The sequence below is a fragment of the Ursus maritimus genome, unplaced genomic scaffold, assembly GCF_017311325.1.
Source record: "Ursus maritimus isolate PB19 unplaced genomic scaffold, ASM1731132v1 scaffold_14, whole genome shotgun sequence".
NCBI classification, from domain to species: Eukaryota; Metazoa; Chordata; class Mammalia; order Carnivora; family Ursidae; genus Ursus; species Ursus maritimus.
In genome coordinates this window covers 46,275,190-46,291,535 of record NW_024423786.1, presented here as the reverse complement: position 1 = coordinate 46,291,535, position 16,346 = coordinate 46,275,190, and the positions used below count along the sequence as shown (strand labels likewise).

Sequence of the window (16,346 nt, the reverse complement as noted above, 5' to 3'; positions counted from 1 at the left end):
TGCCCTCAGAGAGTTGAGTCTTCCCCACTTCTCAGATGAGGGAAGGGAGGCTCAGCAGGGTGCAGCCTTCATACAGCCAATCCTTCAGCTCTCCTGGACTCGTTTGGAGGGCAGGGGAGGTGCGGGGAGGGAAAGGCTGGGGGAATCTGGAGCTGGGATCCTCCTCACTATCTTTCCTTCCCGCCCCCTGCAGTATCTTCCAAATGAGAGGGGCCTGCAAGATGAGAAGAAGGTGCTGGACAACATGCACCATGTGATTCTGGTGTGGATCGGACCTGTCCTGCCGCTGTTGGTTCTGGTTCACCCTGACTACATTAAGCCCCTAGTGGGTGCATCGGGTAGGTGGGCTGGGCCTTTGAGTGATGGGTAACCCCTTAACTCCCAGAGCTCACCTGGGCTTCTAGGCACATCGGCTATCAGGGGGAAGGGCCATTTGAGTAAGGATTTGAAGGATGAATAGGAGTTCACCAAAGCAGCCATGGTAATACAGGTAGGGGGAATAGCATGGGGAAAGGTGGACAATATCTAAGAGTCCCAAGAACTTTGAGACGATGTCTACCCACCTGGAAGTCAGAGCCAAACATGTTCGGATAGGCAATTGGTGGCCCAGGATTTTGTTAAGTGGTTGCTGCTTAATTCTAAGCCATGGCAGACCACCATTTGGGTTCTGACGTTCCCACTGCAGCTCTCCCTGCTTCACCTGGGTTGCCCCTGATTGGTGGAAGAGGAGATGTAGAAGGATTGCTTCTCCCTTCTGCAGTCCACACCTCTTCCAAGGTGTAGGACTCCAAGGTGTGCTTGGCAAGCTCTTGTTCAACTTTCAACACCCAGATCCAATGACCCTTTCTCCAGGAAGACCTGGGGCTGACCCTCCAGAGAGATCATAGCTTTCTCCTCTGGGCTTTTCCATTCTCGGTCCTAACCCTCTTAGGCTGAGTGTGTCTGCATCCAGCCCTGTCTCCCTCATAGGAGTCTGGATCTGCAGTGTGGCCTTGCATGTAACTGGGCACCACCAGAGGCATCAGGGGCATTTGAGAGAGGAGGGAGGAATGAAAAAGCTCTAGGATTTTTAGGTGTCTGGCCCCAGTTTGGGCCTCTACAAAGCTGTGTCTAGAGACCATCATCAAGGCTGCCACCCTGGAGCCATGGAAGAGGAAGGGGCTACCATCCTTCCCTTCCCCTGCTATGCCCTCCCACCATTACTACGTTTGTGAGGGGATGCCCACCCCAGTGCACAAGTGGGGAACCTAGACCCTGGGAAAGGTGACTCTTCTGAGGGTTGGGCACCAACTTGTGGGAAGAGCCCTGGGCTAGGACTTAGGCAGGCTGGGTGTGGATCATGGCTGAAGCCATACTTGCTGTGTGACCGAGAAATTCATGCAGCCTCACAGGGCCTCAGTTTCTGCTCTGTAAAATGGGTGGTTGTGAAGGCTCCAGATGATGTGGGTAGGCACTCATGAGGGTTTGTTCTCTCCTGCCTTTCTCATATCCTGTTTTTCTTTCTTTCCCCTTCTCCCCTCACCCCTCCTCCATCCCCCTACTCCTAAGAGCCCCAGTTTCTTGAGTACTGTCCTCCATGGTTGTGAGACCCCAAGTAGAATAGGGAGTGGAGCCCTCAGTGTGGCCTCAGGGCACAGTAGATGCTCAGGTCTCTGCCTCTCCTCTCCTCTCCCCTCCACTCCCACAGGACGGGCAGGACATCCACTGAGTCCCCCACTGGAGGGGCAGGATGGGGGGCTCTGGTTGAGAAGGGTGAGGCTGTGAGTCAGGAAAGACAGGCTTGGCCCCAAGCTGTGGATCCCATTCCCCACTGGGGCCTCCACAGGGCCACACCTGGGGAACTCGCTGCTCGGGACCCAAGCCCACATAGCCCATGGAGCCTGAGAAAGGCACGTGTCCTCGTGGACTTCTGTTTCTTCATCTTATGTTGGGCAATTGGGATAGAGAGCATTAATGGGCGAAAGGAGTTGAAAATGATTTATAGAGGACGAAACATGATATATAGGCATCTAATTATAGCTTGTCTTTCTATGTTCATTTTGTACGGAGTTGAAATTTACACAACATATAATTAACCATTTTAAAGCGCACAGTTTTAAACTGTAAGGTATTTTGATTCTTCACTCAGCTTTCTCTAGTTTCAAAAATTTTCATAGCTTCATAAAACAGCCTGAACCCATTAAGTAATTATTTCCCCTTCTCCTCTCCCCTCATCTCCTGGTACATCCCCCCAATCTCCTTTCTATCTCTATGGCTTTGCCTGTTCTGAATATATCATAGGAAAGGAATTCTACACAATGTGGCCTTTTGCGACTTCTTTCACTCAGCAAAATGTTCCCAAGGTTCATACACAGTGTAGAGATGACCAGGACCTTATTCCTTTTTAAGCCTGAGTAATATTCCATTGTCTGGATATATGGATATACCACATTGGTTTATCCACTCCTCCATTGACAGACATTTGGGTTGTTTCTACCTTTGTGTTGTTATGAATGATGCTATGAACATGAATGCTCAAGTTTCAGTGTGGATGCATGTTTTCATTTCTCCTGGGTAGATACCGAGGAGTAGGAATGCAGGGCCATATGGGAATTCTACCTTTAACTTTTTAAGGAACCACCAAACTGCTTTCCATGATGGCTAGGCATTTATTTTTCACTAGTAAGGGCTTGCTGAGGGCTGGAGACACAGATATTCATCTCACAAGTTCTTGACACCAGTGGACAATAATTATAATCATAGTTATAAAAGTAGCCAGCAGTTGGTTAATTATTCATTTATGTGTACAAATATTTAATGAACACCTGCCATGTGCCAAGAATGTATTAGCTCATTGAGTTTTTGTAGAGATGTCACGAGGCAGGCAGGATTGCTCTACTTCTCCTCTGGCAGAGGAGGAAACAGAGAGACAGAGGGCTAACATGCCCAAGTTTACACACGGAGTTAGTGGTAGGACTGGGATTTGAACCCAGACCTGGCCCACCCAGAGGCCAAGCTCTCAACCACAGTGATATGGACCTTCCTGCTGGGCGCTGGGTGGGGCCTTTTCTTATATGACCTCCTTCAGGGTTGATGTTACCATCCCCTTTTTACTGAAGGGGAGACTGGTGGGAAAGGCAGCCAGGACACAGACTCTCCTGGAATCAAGTGGTCAGAGTTGGAGTGGAGCAGAGACCCAAGAATGGAAGAGCAAGGGTTTAGCTGGGGAGGGGTTTGGAGAAGACTTCTTGGAGGCGGTGTTGGTGAGGCTGGGCCTTGAAGGATGTTTGGAGTTTGCCAGATGAGAAGTCTCAGGTGGAGGGCTCTACCAGAGCAAAGGTGCAGTTGTGTGAAAGTGCCAGGGGAATTCAGGTGACTTGGGGTGTCTGGAGGGAAGATGATGTGTGGGAAGGAGTAGGCAATGCGACTGGAACTGAACTCAGAGCACCTGTGTGCAAAGCAAGTGAGCTTGCGTTTTACCCTGGGGGCGTTAAGGAATGAGGGGATGTGTCTGAGCAGGACAGCCATTGAGGTCTGTATATCAAAAAGACCCTCAAGGGGCCTAGCCTGGGGTCCAGATCCCAGAAAGTAAAGGAGTGACTAGACTTCCACCTTCTTCTCCAATGCTGCCTCTTCCTGGAAGCCTGCCTTGACTTCTAGCAGCCCTTTCTCTGTGCCTCCCTTCGCTTCTGGCACACTTTCTATCTTCTTGATAATTGCACAGCATGCCTTCGCTTCCCTTTCTTACCCCACCCGGAGTTCCTCCAGGCAGGGTGTGGAGTTGAGCCATCTCTGGTCCCCAGCATTGCCCATCATGGGTTGGGTACAGGAAGGTGATAGAAGAGATGTTCTGAATAGGAGGATGAGTAGACAGATGACTGTGTGCACAATTGGCCAATTCCTAGGTAGCGTGTGTGTAGGTGGCTGAGTCACATATCAGATAAAAGTGACATCACTTGAGTTTCAAGTACTTCCTTCCTGGGCCCCAGCCCATTCTGTCCCAAGTCTGCTCAACACATAGAAAGGGAATTCATTCACTCACCCGTTCATCTATTCATCCATCCATTTTTGCATTCATTCATCCTTTGGTTGGTTCATTCAATAAAAAATTTATTTAGCACTAGGGGTGCCTGGGTGGCTCTGTTGGTTAAGTGTTGGACTCTTGATTTTGGCTCAGGTCATGATGTCAGAGTTGTGAGATTGAAACCCATGTTGGGCTCCGTGCTGGGTGTGGAGGCTGCTTAAGATTCTTTCTCTTCCGGGGCGCCTGGGTGGCTTATCTGGTTGATTGTCTGACTCTTGACTTTAGCTCAGGTTATGATCTCAGGGTTGTGAGATCGAGCCCCGTGTCAGGCTCTGTGCTCAGTGCGGAGTCCACTTGTCCCTCTTCCTCTGCTCCTCTCCCTGCTCTGTCTCTCAAATACATAAATAAAATCTTTAAGAAAAAAAGATTGTCTCTCCCTCTCCCTCTTGTCCTCCTTCCTCTCTCCCTCTCTAAAAAAACCACATTATTTAGCACAGTATATCAGTGATCAACATGGTCTCTCCTCTCAAGGGGCCTGTAACTGGGTGGATAAAATCTAGAGGGACTGGTGGAGGAGGGATAACATCCAAGCAGAGACTCGAAGGGTGAGGGAAGAATGTTTGAGGCAGAGAAGGCATGTAGTAGAAAGACCTGGAACAGAGAGAGAATGTGACTTTTTCAAGGAGATGAGAAAGTTTTGTGATGTTAGCAGATAGAGCATGTAAAATATCCTCCATGGAGGCCAGAGGTATTTTAAGAGAGGTCTGGACTGGGGTAGATCATTCAAGGCTTTGAAAATAGTCTGAGCAGCTGGTGGTTGTGGCTAATAGGTGTGAGTAGGAAGGGACACGGTGAGATCTAGCATCTGATAAGACCTAGACCAGAGTGCAGAGCAGACTGGAGACTGAGAGCACAGGAGGTATAATTCAGATGGCCTGAGTTGGCAGAAAAGAGGGGTGATTAGGGTGAAGAGGGCTGTCCTAGATGGAGAGCACAGCCCGGACAAAGGTTTGGAAGTAGGGCCAGCATGTGGGATAATTTGGTGTATGTTGATGAGTGAGATAGGAGAGGCATAGGTGGGCATGATGGGGCAGGGCCTTCAGTGCTAGACTGAGCTTGAACTTTCTTACCAGGGTGATAGGGAGCCATGGGAGGTATCTGAGCAGGGGAGGCTCATGTTCAGATCAGCATGTTTTAAGGATCTTTCTGGGGCAGGTACAGAGGATGGACTGCAGGGGTGACGTGGAAGTCAGAGCTCAGAGAGGAGGCCCAGGAGGTCATAAGGAAAGGTCAAGCGTCAGAACTTTGTTTTGAGTCATCATCACCTCTTCCCTCTCCACAGCTGCCATCGCCCCCAAGGATGACCTTTTCTATGGTTTCCTGAAACCTTGGTTGGGTGAGTGTGGGACTGGGTGAGTTGGGCTGGGGCTTCAGGGAAGAGGGGGTGGGGGATGGGGTTTCTTATAGTGTTTCAGAGTAACAGGAAAGGCCTCTAATCTCAGTCTTCTGGGCCCAGGTGATGGACTGCTGCTGAGCAAAGGTGATAAATGGAGCCGGCATCGCCGCCTGCTGACACCTGCCTTCCACTTCGACATCCTGAAGCCTTACATGAAGATCTTCAACCAGTGCACTGACATCATGCACGTGAGTTGCAAGGTTTCTTGGGAAGAGGGTGTCCTGGGAGTGAGACTGGTCCAGGCTCCGACTCATGGGTAAGCTGGGTGATGTCAGGAAGCTTCACTTCCTTTACCCTAGAAAGTGGGCTTGTAGTGAGCAGGCAGTGAGGTTGTTGTCAGCCTGGCTTAAAGTCTGCAGTCTCCATGTCATTTTGTTGTATGTCTCTTTCTCTTCCAGAGTAAATGGTGGCGCCTGGCACAGGGCTCAGTGGTCTCCCTTGACATGTTTGAACATGTCAGCCTCATGACCTTGGACAGTCTTCAGAAATGTGTCTTCAGCTACAACAGCAACTGCCAGGAGTAAGTGTGGCCTCCCTGGGGAAGATAGAGCCCGTTGCTCTAGGGCAAGGTGGTGGGAGAAGAAAGGAAACTCTCAGGTGTTAGGCATGCCTGGGCTGTTGGTGCTCTGCATTGACGTGCTGTGTGTTTCTGAAAACAAACATCACCTCTCTGACCCTATCCCCTTATCTGAAAGTGGAATCCCAATTCCTTTCCCATAGCCCTTTTGTGAGTATTGAGATAATGTCAGTTGATGGTTTTGCATACAGTAGGTGTTCAATAAGTGCTAGTTTCCCTCATTGCTCCATGAAGAGTAGTTTGGCCTTTGGAAAGTGTCTCCCCACTTTCTGAGCCTCAGTGTCCTTTTTTGTAAAACAAGGATGACAATCCTTGATCCTCTGAGAGGTATTTTAAGAATAAAATGATGCCGGGTGCTTGGGTGGCTCAATTGGTTAAGTTTCCAACTCTTGATTTTGTTTTGGGTCATAATCTCAGGGTCGTGCAATCAAGCCCCATGTTGGGCTCTGTGCTTGTGGAGCCTGCTTAATATTCTGTCTGTCCCTCTCCTTCTGCCCCTCCCCTTTGCTTGTGCTCTAAATAAATAGCACTTTTTGCTTTAAAAAAGAAAAAAAATAAAATCATGCCACACTGCCCTGGCACACAGTAGATGCTCAGCGAATATTTGTTGAATGAATGAATAAGATAACCACTGTCCTGGTTCATTCATTCATTCATCAGATATTTGGTGTCCCTACTATGTGCCTGATACTATGCTAGCTACTGGGAATATGGTGGTGAGCAACAGACGAAGTTTCAGTTCCTTGGAATTTATAGTCTAAGTGGGTATAGAAAGAATAAGAGACATTGTAAATGGCAAATTTGTAGCACATAGTAGGTCCTTAATAATAAGCTGCTGACTTTGTCACTCTGGGCTTTGTAGGCTTATGCTTCAGTTGGGTAAGGTAGAGATGGCCTTAGTGATTGATTAGTTAATTAATTAATCTGGAAATATTTACTGAGTGCCTACTATGCGCCACTTGTGGACTAGACACTATGAATACAGTGGTCAACAAAATAGACAAGGTCTTGCTCCTCTGGAATTTACGTGTTGATGGGAAGAAAGGCAGTAACCATACACAAATAAACAAGAAAATGACAGACTGTGACAAGTGTATGAAAACAAGCATACTTCAGGACCAAGGACAGCCCTTTGCACACCTGTCCCAGTGATTTCATTTTGGTTTTTCTTTTCATTTTTATTTATTTATTTATGTATTTATGTATGTATGTATGTATGTATTTATTTGTTTGTTTGTTTTTTAAAGATTTTATTTATTTATTCGACAGAGATAGAGACAGCCAGCGAGAGAGGGAACACAAGCAGGGGGAGGGGGAGAGGAAGAAGCAGGCTCATAGCAGAGGAGCCTGATGTGGGGCTTGATCCCATAACACTGGGATCACGCCCTGAGCCAAAGGCAGATGCTCAACTGCTGTGCCACCCAGGTGCCCCTCTTTTCATTTTTAAAAAGATTTACTTATTTATTAGAGAGAGAGTGAGAGCGAGCACGGGGTTAGGGGGGATGGAGGGACAGAGGAAGAGGGAGGGAGAATCTTAAGCAGACTCCATGCTGAGTGTGGAACCTGATGTGGGGCTTGATCTCATGACCCTGAGATCAGGACCTGAGCCAAAAACAAGAGTCAGATGCTTAACCAAGTGCACCACCCAGGCACCCCTTCATTTTGTTATTTTTTTAATAACAGTTTACTGAGATGTAATTCACATACCATATGATTCACCCATTTAAAATATACAATCCAATGATTTCTGGTATATTCACATAGTTGTGCAACCATCACCATAATCAATTTTAAAATATTTTCACCAAAGATAAGCCCTGTACATTTTGGCACTCACCCCCACTTCCCACTTCTCCCAGTGTAGGCAATCACGAATCTTCCTTCTGCCTCCATAGATTTGTCTATTATGGAAATTTCATATTGATGGAATGAGACAGACTTCTGTATCTGGTTTTGTTCACTCAGCATAATGTTTTCTAGATTCATCCATGCTGTGGCCTGTGTTAATATTTCATTTTTTAGGTTGCTGAATAATATTCCGTTTACCACATAATACCACGTTTTACCATACATCTACTGATGGACATTTAGGTTGTTTCCACTTTATGGCTATTATATAAACACTGGTGTATGAGTGTTTGTGTGACCATATATTTTTAACTTTTTAAGGTTTGTACTTAGGAGTGGAATTGCTGGGTTATGTGATAATCTTTGTTTAGATTTTGAGGAACTGCTAGACATTTTCCCCAAAGTAGATGTGCCATTTTATCTTCCTAGCAGCAGTGTGTGAGGGCTCCAATTTCTCCACAACTTTGCCAACACTTGTTATATATTTTTTTAAGACTTGTTATTATCTGTCTTTTTGGTTCTAGCCATTCCTAGTTGGGGTGAAGCTGCATCTCATTGTGGTTTTGATTTTCATTTCCCTAGTGGCTAGTCCTGTTAAGTATCTTTTCATGTGTTGTTTGGCCATTTGTATATCTTCTTCGGAGAAATGTCCATTCATATGCTTTGTCCATTTTTAAATTGGGTTATTTGTCTATTATTGCATTTTAAGAGCGCTTTCTCTATTTTAGATACAAGCTTGCCATCAGGAATAGGAGTTCTCCCACTCTGTGGCATGTAGGCATTTAGTCTTAGTGATGCTACATCTCTTTGGAAGTCCTAATCCTTTGGGCCTGTTTTAAAATGTACCTGGATTTTTATTCCGGTATGATGAGGCCAACAGATCAGATGATTGGCACTAAAAAAAATAGTTACTTACAGTTTCCAAGAGGAAGGGACATGCCACACCACTCAGGGCCACACGGGGAAGCACCAGTGTCAGTCAGGAGAAAGCGTGGCAGGAGACTTTTTTGTGGTTTCCGTGGGAAGGAACAGTATGGAAGGGTGCAGGCTTGGGACTGGCTAGCTTGAATAACTTCAGAGGGCTCTGGAGGCTAGGGGCTGTCTCTAGTGGTCCAGTACTTGGCCGTGGGGTGATTAAGGCCTGGAAATAGAGGCTCTGCCTGCTAAATGTCAGTGTCTGGGCTCTGGATTGTTTGGTTTTCATATGAAAGGCATGCTCTTGGGTGAATCATTGGCCATCTCTAAGAACTGGCTGGTTCTGGGAGAGGCAGTGTCTCTCCAGTTAGCAAGGGCCCGGCTGGCAGAGCATAAAGAATACAAGAAAATAAGAAAATCTAGTCTATACAGGGCCTCTCTCTGTCCCCAAGCATGGGGAGGAGAAGCTTGTCTTAGAGGCTAGGCCTGAGCTAACGTCTCTTCTCCCCCTACCCCCACCTCCTCGACAGGAAGATGAGCGATTACATCTCGGCCATCATTGAGCTGAGTGCCCTGGTGGTCCGGCGTCAGTATCGCCTGCATCACCACATAGACTTCATCTACTGCCTTACGGCGGACGGGCGGCGCTTCAGGCAGGCCTGTGACACTGTGCACCGCTTCACCACAGAGGTCATCCAGGAGCGGCGGCAGGCACTCCGCCAGCAGGGGGCTGAGGCCTGGCTGAAGGGCAAGCAGGGCAAGACCTTGGACTTCATCGATGTGCTGCTCCTGGCGCGGGTGAGGCTGGGCCCTGGAGGGGGAGCCCTGCCCAGGGCGGCCTCCTCTTGAATCGCACCGGCTGTGTAAACCGATAAACGTCCAAAGAAACATAGATCTGGGATGCAGGCAGGTGCAGCACGCGTGAGACTGACTGTATTAGTTTGTAGGGTTGCCATAACAAAGTGCTACAGACCGGGGGGAGTGAAACCACAGAAATGAATTTTCTCAAGGTTCTGGAGGCTAGAAGTCTGAGGTCAAGGCGTTGACTGGGTTGGCTTCTTCTGAGGCCTCTCTCCCTGGCTTGTAGATGGCACCTTCTCACGTACCCTTTGTCTTCCCTCGGCTTGGGTCTCTGTGGAAATTTCCTCTTCTTCTAAGGACACCAGTCGTATGGGGCTAGGGCCCACCCTAAGGACCTCATTATAATTGAATTACTTCTCTCAAGGCCCTGTCTCCAAATATGGTCACATGCTGAGGTCCTGGGGGGTTAGGACTTCACCGTATGAGTTCTAGAGGCGGGGGTGGGGTGGGGTGGGTGCAATGTTGCCCACCAGACTTATGATGATGAAATCACAAGACTTTGAGGAAATGTGACATTGCAGAGATTGCTTCTATAGAATTTCTGAGCAGTGCTTGGGTTCTGGAGTCAGACAGCCCTGGGTTCCAGTTCTGGCCCTGCTGCTTAGTGAATGCTTGACCTTAGTCATCTGACTCTCCCCCCGAGCCTCAGTTTCCGCATTTATGACATGATGGTCACGAGGCGTGATCACAGATCCTTGTTGGCTGTTTGGTGCTAGCAGCTACTCTAGAAACACAGACTCCTTTCTTCCCTTCACCTTTCACTCTCCCTCCTGCTGTCTATCTTTTTTTTTTAAGATTTTATTTATTTATTCGACAGAGATAGAGACAGCCAGCGAGAAAGGGAACACAAGCAGGAGGAGTGGGAGAGGAAGAAGCAGGCTCATAGCAGAGGAGCCTGATGTGGGGCTCGATCCCATAACGCCAGGATCACACCCTGAGCTGAAGGCAGACGCTTAACCGCTGTGCCACCCAGGTGCCCCCCCTGCTGTCTATCTTTGTTAGACAAGCCGCCTACCTCTGTCTGCCTGGACTCCTTCCCCCTGCAGCTTGGCTTGAGAAAGGGGCAGATATCTTGACTTCAGGGGAGCCCTAGGATGTGGACAGTGGGATGAAGTGAGCTGAGTGTCCTTTCTGGCTCATTCCAGGATGAAGACGGGAAGGAACTGTCCGATGAGGACATCCGAGCTGAGGCAGACACCTTTATGTTTGAAGGTGAGAATGTGGGGTGAGGCTGGGGGAGGCCGGGGGGGCTGTTGTCTGAAAATCATATCTTCGCTGTCTTCAGGCAGCCTCCATTTGAGCCCCTCCTCTGCCTACAGGTCACGACACAACGTCCAGTGGGCTGTCGTGGGTGCTCTTCAACTTGGCCAAGTATCCAGAGTACCAGGAGAAGTGCCGGGAAGAGATCCAGGAAGTCATGAAAGGCCGGGAGCTGGAGGAGCTGGAGTGGTCGGTCTGGGGTTAGGGGGCTGGTGGTGGCAGGTTGAGTCTAGAGTTTGCATTTATTTCTTGCTCTGGTCGGCACACATTTCTTGCTCTGGTCGGCACACATTTCTTGCTCTTGCCTGTATATTACTCTTGCTCCTGCTGGGTGGGTGTTGCTGAGTGGGTGCCGTCCACACAGATGTGTGGGTTCAGGTCTGTTCCATGTGTCTCCTCATTCTCCTTGAACTAGCTGCTACCCTGGGCACATTCTTCTCAAGGCAGATTCCAGAAGTACAAAGAGCCACAGTTTAAAACCTCTGCTGGCATTGTAACATTCCATTTGGCTAAAGCAAGTCACATGGCCATGTCCAACAGGAGTGGGGCAGGACGCACTTTCCACGCACCTGAGCAGAAGATACGGCAGAATCACACACAAAGGGCACAGGGTGTACGATTCAAACATCAGGTGTGGGGTGGGGGCAGTGAAGAATCGGGAACCATAATCCAAACTACTTCAGATGTGTGCCATATAGAGCTGATTCTGGGTGCCTCGAAGAAAACACACCAATAAATAGCATCGAACAGTGAGAAGGAAAGCTCTTTTCTGTTCAGTGTCCACTTTTAGATTTTGACGGCAGGGAGACACTCTCAGTTGGGTGCCGTTGTATCTCGAACTCCTTGAGAATCTGCCCTTTTATTTATTTTATTTTTTTAAGATTTATTTATTTGTCAGAGAGAGAGAGAGAGAGCACAAGCAGGGGGAACAGCAGGCAGAGGGAGAAGCAGGCTCCCCGCTGAGCAAGGAGTCAGATGAGGGACTCATTCCCAGGGCCCTGGGATCATGACCCGAGCTGAAGGCAGACGCTTAACCCACTGAGCCACCCAGGCATCCCAGGAATCTGCCTTTTTAACAAAGGGAGAAGATGGCTCAGCTTTTGAGGACGGGGCTGGAGATGGTCTAGCTAGAATTTAATAACTCTTCTGTTTTCCCAATGGTGTTTATGTTATGGGTACTTTTATGCCAGGCATGCTGTTTGGCCTTTATGGTAGCGACATAAAGTTTCTTTGAAAGAGAAAGAAAATGATCCAGATCATGGACCAAGGGTTATAATTAATCCAATTTGGGGCCCTGGAGTCCAATGGAAAAAGGTTAATGACAGCATAAGGAGAGAATGTATGGGTTTCTAAATAATCAATCCATACAGGCTGGCAAACTGCTGTGGCCCTGGGCCCCCCTGCCTATCCTGGCAGCACTCCCAGCTGTCCTCTGACTGCCCCATAAATAATCAGTTAAAGGGTTAATGCTGGGCATGCAGAAGCCTGCTGGTGCTGCTCTGATTGGTTGTGGGTCAGATATTTTGCATGCTGAGGATTAGTGATATGTGCAAATGCCGGAAGCTGGGGCAAGTCTGAGATCCTGGACTGGTTTCCTGTGTGGTTGCTCCCGAATGCATGTGTGTGTGCGTGTGCGTGTGTGTTTAGGGAAGGGGATGTTTGTGGCTGTGGCCTGGCCCCAGGTCACCCACGATTCCATGTTCCATGCTCCCCAGGGATGACCTGACTCAGCTGCCCTTCACCACCATGTGCATCAAGGAGAGCCTACGCCAGTTCCCGCCAGTGACCTTGGTCTCCCGCCGCTGCACAGAGGACATCAAACTCCCGGATGGGCGCATCATCCCCAAAGGTGCCCATGATGTCCTCCCGGCTGCTGGGCTGCTCTGCTGCCTAGGGGGGCCTGGTCATACCTGTCCCAGGTGCACCCTCCCTGTAGATGGGGCATTTCTCTGTGTGGCTTTTGCTTCTGGGATGAGGGAGGAGACCCAGCTGTGTGGGGGGGGGAGGCAGACATGGGTGAGTCCAGGTGGAAAGGCAAGAGTGGGTGTGGCAGGGTGGGCCCTGTGAGGGTGCAGGTAGGGGAGGGATGATTTCGTTCAGTTGCCAGATACCCCTTGGAGACTAAGCCCAAGTGATGCTGGAGATCTAGAGAGGCCTCGTTCCCAGACCCAAACGTTGAGTACCACCCAGTCTGAGGGAGACACAGCAGGGCACAGACATCCCCGTCACATGGGGTCAAGGATGGGCTAAAGGGAGGGACAGGGGCTAGAACAGTCTAAAATAAGGAGCGATGACTTTATCTGCGGTGAAATGCAGGGAAGGCTGCCTGGAAGAGGCAACATGAGAGGTGAGCCTTGGAGGTTGAATGTGAAAGAGAGAGCATATTTATGGAGCAGAGTCTCAGGTAGTAAAAGACCTTGAATGCTGGGTTGAGGCACTTGAACTTAATCTTCAGGATAGTAGGGAGCCATGGGAGGTATTTGAGTTGAGGAGGAACAATGTCAGATATGTGAGTGAGAAAGATCCCTGTGCGGCCAGCCTGGCAGCTAGAAAGGGGGAGTGGGGACCTCTAGGGAGATGGGGATCTTTTAGGGAGCAGCAGGTGGAGTGGACAGAGCAGCAGAATTTTTCAGAGAAGGATGGGCAGGAAAGGGTAGCATATAGCTCATGGGAGCAGCATGGCTCTAGGAAGACCAGGGAAGGAGGAGGTCTTCAGAGAAGGCCCTGGTTCCCCTCAGCCCCAGTGGCCTCACTGACTCCACCCTCCCCACAGGAATTATCTGCTTGGTCAGCATCTATGGGACCCACCACAACCCCACTGTGTGGCCTGATTCCAAGGTGAGCCCCTGCCTCAATTCTTCCTTGCCTCAATTCTTCCTTGCCTCAGCTTCTTCCTCCTCAGAAGGGGTGGTCCTGGGGTGGTGAGGCCTCTCTACCCTACTCCCCAGGGACCCAGATGACCTGGCTGGGTACAGAGCTTGAGTGCCCCTCCCCCATCTATTCACTCACTGTTGATTCATTAGGCCCACAAATATTTATCGAACACCTGCTGTGTGCTAGACTCTATGCTGGGCACTGAGGACAGAGAAAGTTACTGCCTTAGCCCTCATGGAGCTCATGGTGAAGTTCGGGGGAAGAAAATAAGCAAAAAGTATCATTGTGGATATTGATACATGCACAAAGGAAATAAAAACTGGAGTGGGGTGGGGCACACTTTAGCTCAAGTGATGAAGAAAGGCCTTGGGGAGGAAGAGAGATTTGAGCTGAGACCTGAAAAGTGTGAAGAGCAGGGAGAAGCCTGTTCCAGGCCGAGGAGACAGGAAGTGCAAAGGCCCTGTGGTTGTAATGAGCCTGGCATGCTTGAACAACAGAAAGAAGAGGGTGTGGCTGGGCTAAGCCCCCAGACTCACCCCCCCCCCCCCCGCTAATCCTTCTTAGGTGTACAACCCCTATCGCTTTGACCCAGACAACCCACAGCAGCGCTCCCCACTGGCCTACGTGCCTTTCTCCGCAGGACCCAGGTAACTCTTCTATTTCCCCCAGTCCAAGCCAAGCATAGGAGGGTCACGGAGGCCAGTGGAAGGTCAGGAATGTGCCGATCAGGAGCAGAGACCACCTCTCACCCAGATGTGCTTTCTGCCAACCCGGCACGCTTTCAATGTACCAGGATGTCCCCAAATCAGACTCTGTGATAGTATCCCTGGGTATTGAGCACCTGCTGTGTGCCAGGCCCTAAGTTCTGAGCTCATATGCTCCCAACGACTCTATGATGCCACTGCCCCCATTTTACAGATGAGGGAACTGAGGCTTATAGGGAGAGGTCATTTACCCAGGGACTGCCCCCTTCCTGGCTCACGCAGCGGCTGAGCCTGAGCCCCACCCCCGTGCCCCTTCCTCTAGGAACTGCATCGGACAGAGCTTTGCCATGGCCGAGATGCGTGTGGCCGTGGCGTTGACGCTGCTGCGCTTCCGCCTGAGCGTGGACCGAACGCGCAAGGTGCGGCGGAAGCCCGAACTCATCCTGCGCACGGAGAACGGCATCTGGCTCAACGTGGAGCCGCTGCCTCCGCGGGCCTGAGCACAGGCGCCGCCCTGCGGTTCCCGGGGGCCCAAGCCCCGCCCGGAGAGGCCCAGGCCCCGCCCCCAAGATCTTGAGGGCAGAAACTATGCCCCTCGAAGTTCAGGTTCGGCTTCCAGAGGACCAGGCTCCTCCGCGGAGCTGCCGGACGGTGCAAGCCACGCCCCTCACCACAAGGCTCCGCCTCCTGGCGGTCTGGTCCCGCCCCTTGAGGTCCAGGTCCCATCCCCTGAGGGCCTGGTCCGGCTCTCCTGCTTGAGGGAACAGGCTTGGCCATGTCCCCTTGGGCCCAGACCCCTGCCAGGATCCAGAGCATTCGGGGCCTCAGGCCCCACCCACCCAGCCATCCGAGGACTTAAGACTCAACACCTAAGGCCTGTGGGATTCAGGACCAGTCCCTCCCACCGTGGATCCCTGCTGGCTTCTAAGTTGAGGACTTGGGAGCTGGAGCCCGAAGTTAGAGCCTTGAACCCGGACATCATCTTGAGGCTCCCAGCTCATTTGGGCGAACTCCTCTGGCATCAGGCTGCATCCCAGGGTCCAGGATGTGTGCTTCTGCTGTTGTGTTGTAAATCTAGACCCTCCCTCACAAGCCCCTTCCTTCCTCCCTTGCTGAAAGGCCCTTCGCTGAGTGTTCTGATTTTTGTGGAATAAAAGCCAGGGATGCAGACGTCCCCACCATTCACCCCCTAGCTCAGCCAGACACTTCCCTTGGAGCCCAGGAAGGGAACGAAGGTCCCTGGGCGGTTGGGAGGCACATGAGGGAAGCTGTGGGCTAGGAGGCTGGGAAGCCATTTGCCCTCAGACATAAACTCAGGCTTTTTGGGAGAGTTTGTGCATTCATTTATCTCGTCAAAGGACCACATATTAATTAAGTGCTTGTTGGCACTGGGCCAGGAGCACAGCCGGGCCCGATTCCTGTCCTCGGGAGAACAGGGGACAGATGTTGAACACATAATTCCACACGTAAGTTTATTTGTAATCCATGACAAGTGCTCCAAAAGAGAGGCGCTTGGTGCTCTGCGAACACACCAGGCGGGTGGCTCAGGGAGATTTTCTCCGATGCTGAAGTGAGGGTACAAGGTGAGTGGTGACAAGGGACAGAAGAGCATGTGAGGCGGGAGGAACAGCATCTACAAATGTCCCCAGGTGAGGGAGAGCGTGGCTGGATCTGGAGGAGGGGGGCAGAATGGAGGAAGGTTGGTCAGGGGCCAACTGTCGGGAACTGCGGGCTATATCTCACTTCAGGCCTTATGCTGAGAGCCATAGGGAGCTATAGGGGGTCTGTGAGCAGGGGGCAGGACAGGGCATGGTCAGAAGAGGGCTGGCAGGGAGGTGGCTTGGAAGG

General features: G+C 50.4%; 1 protein-coding gene across 5 annotated transcripts in view; it reads left to right on the top strand.

Annotated features, from left to right (window-relative positions):
• The window catches only part of LOC103677197 (cytochrome P450 4F22), a 31,941-nt gene extending 16,251 nt beyond the window's left edge, over positions 1 to 15,690 (top strand). For 4 of the 5 annotated variants that reach the window (XM_040629137.1, XM_040629139.1, XM_040629138.1 and 1 more), the window contains 11 exons: positions 194 to 338; positions 5,346 to 5,399; positions 5,520 to 5,647; positions 5,858 to 5,979; positions 9,330 to 9,597; positions 10,806 to 10,872; positions 10,980 to 11,109; positions 12,636 to 12,769; positions 13,694 to 13,758; positions 14,359 to 14,441; positions 14,821 to 15,690. In XM_040629137.1, coding sequence (XP_040485071.1) covers positions 194 to 338; positions 5,346 to 5,399; positions 5,520 to 5,647; positions 5,858 to 5,979; positions 9,330 to 9,597; positions 10,806 to 10,872; positions 10,980 to 11,109; positions 12,636 to 12,769; positions 13,694 to 13,758; positions 14,359 to 14,441; positions 14,821 to 14,998 — 1,374 coding nt within the window. In that variant the 3' untranslated portion in view covers positions 14,999 to 15,690. The remainder of the gene's footprint in view (positions 1 to 193; positions 339 to 5,345; positions 5,400 to 5,519; positions 5,648 to 5,857; positions 5,980 to 9,329; positions 9,598 to 10,805; positions 10,873 to 10,979; positions 11,110 to 12,635; positions 12,770 to 13,693; positions 13,759 to 14,358; positions 14,442 to 14,820) is intronic. The other variant, XM_040629136.1, reaches the window with a different exon arrangement.
• The last annotated feature ends 656 nt before the right edge of the window (positions 15,691 to 16,346 follow it).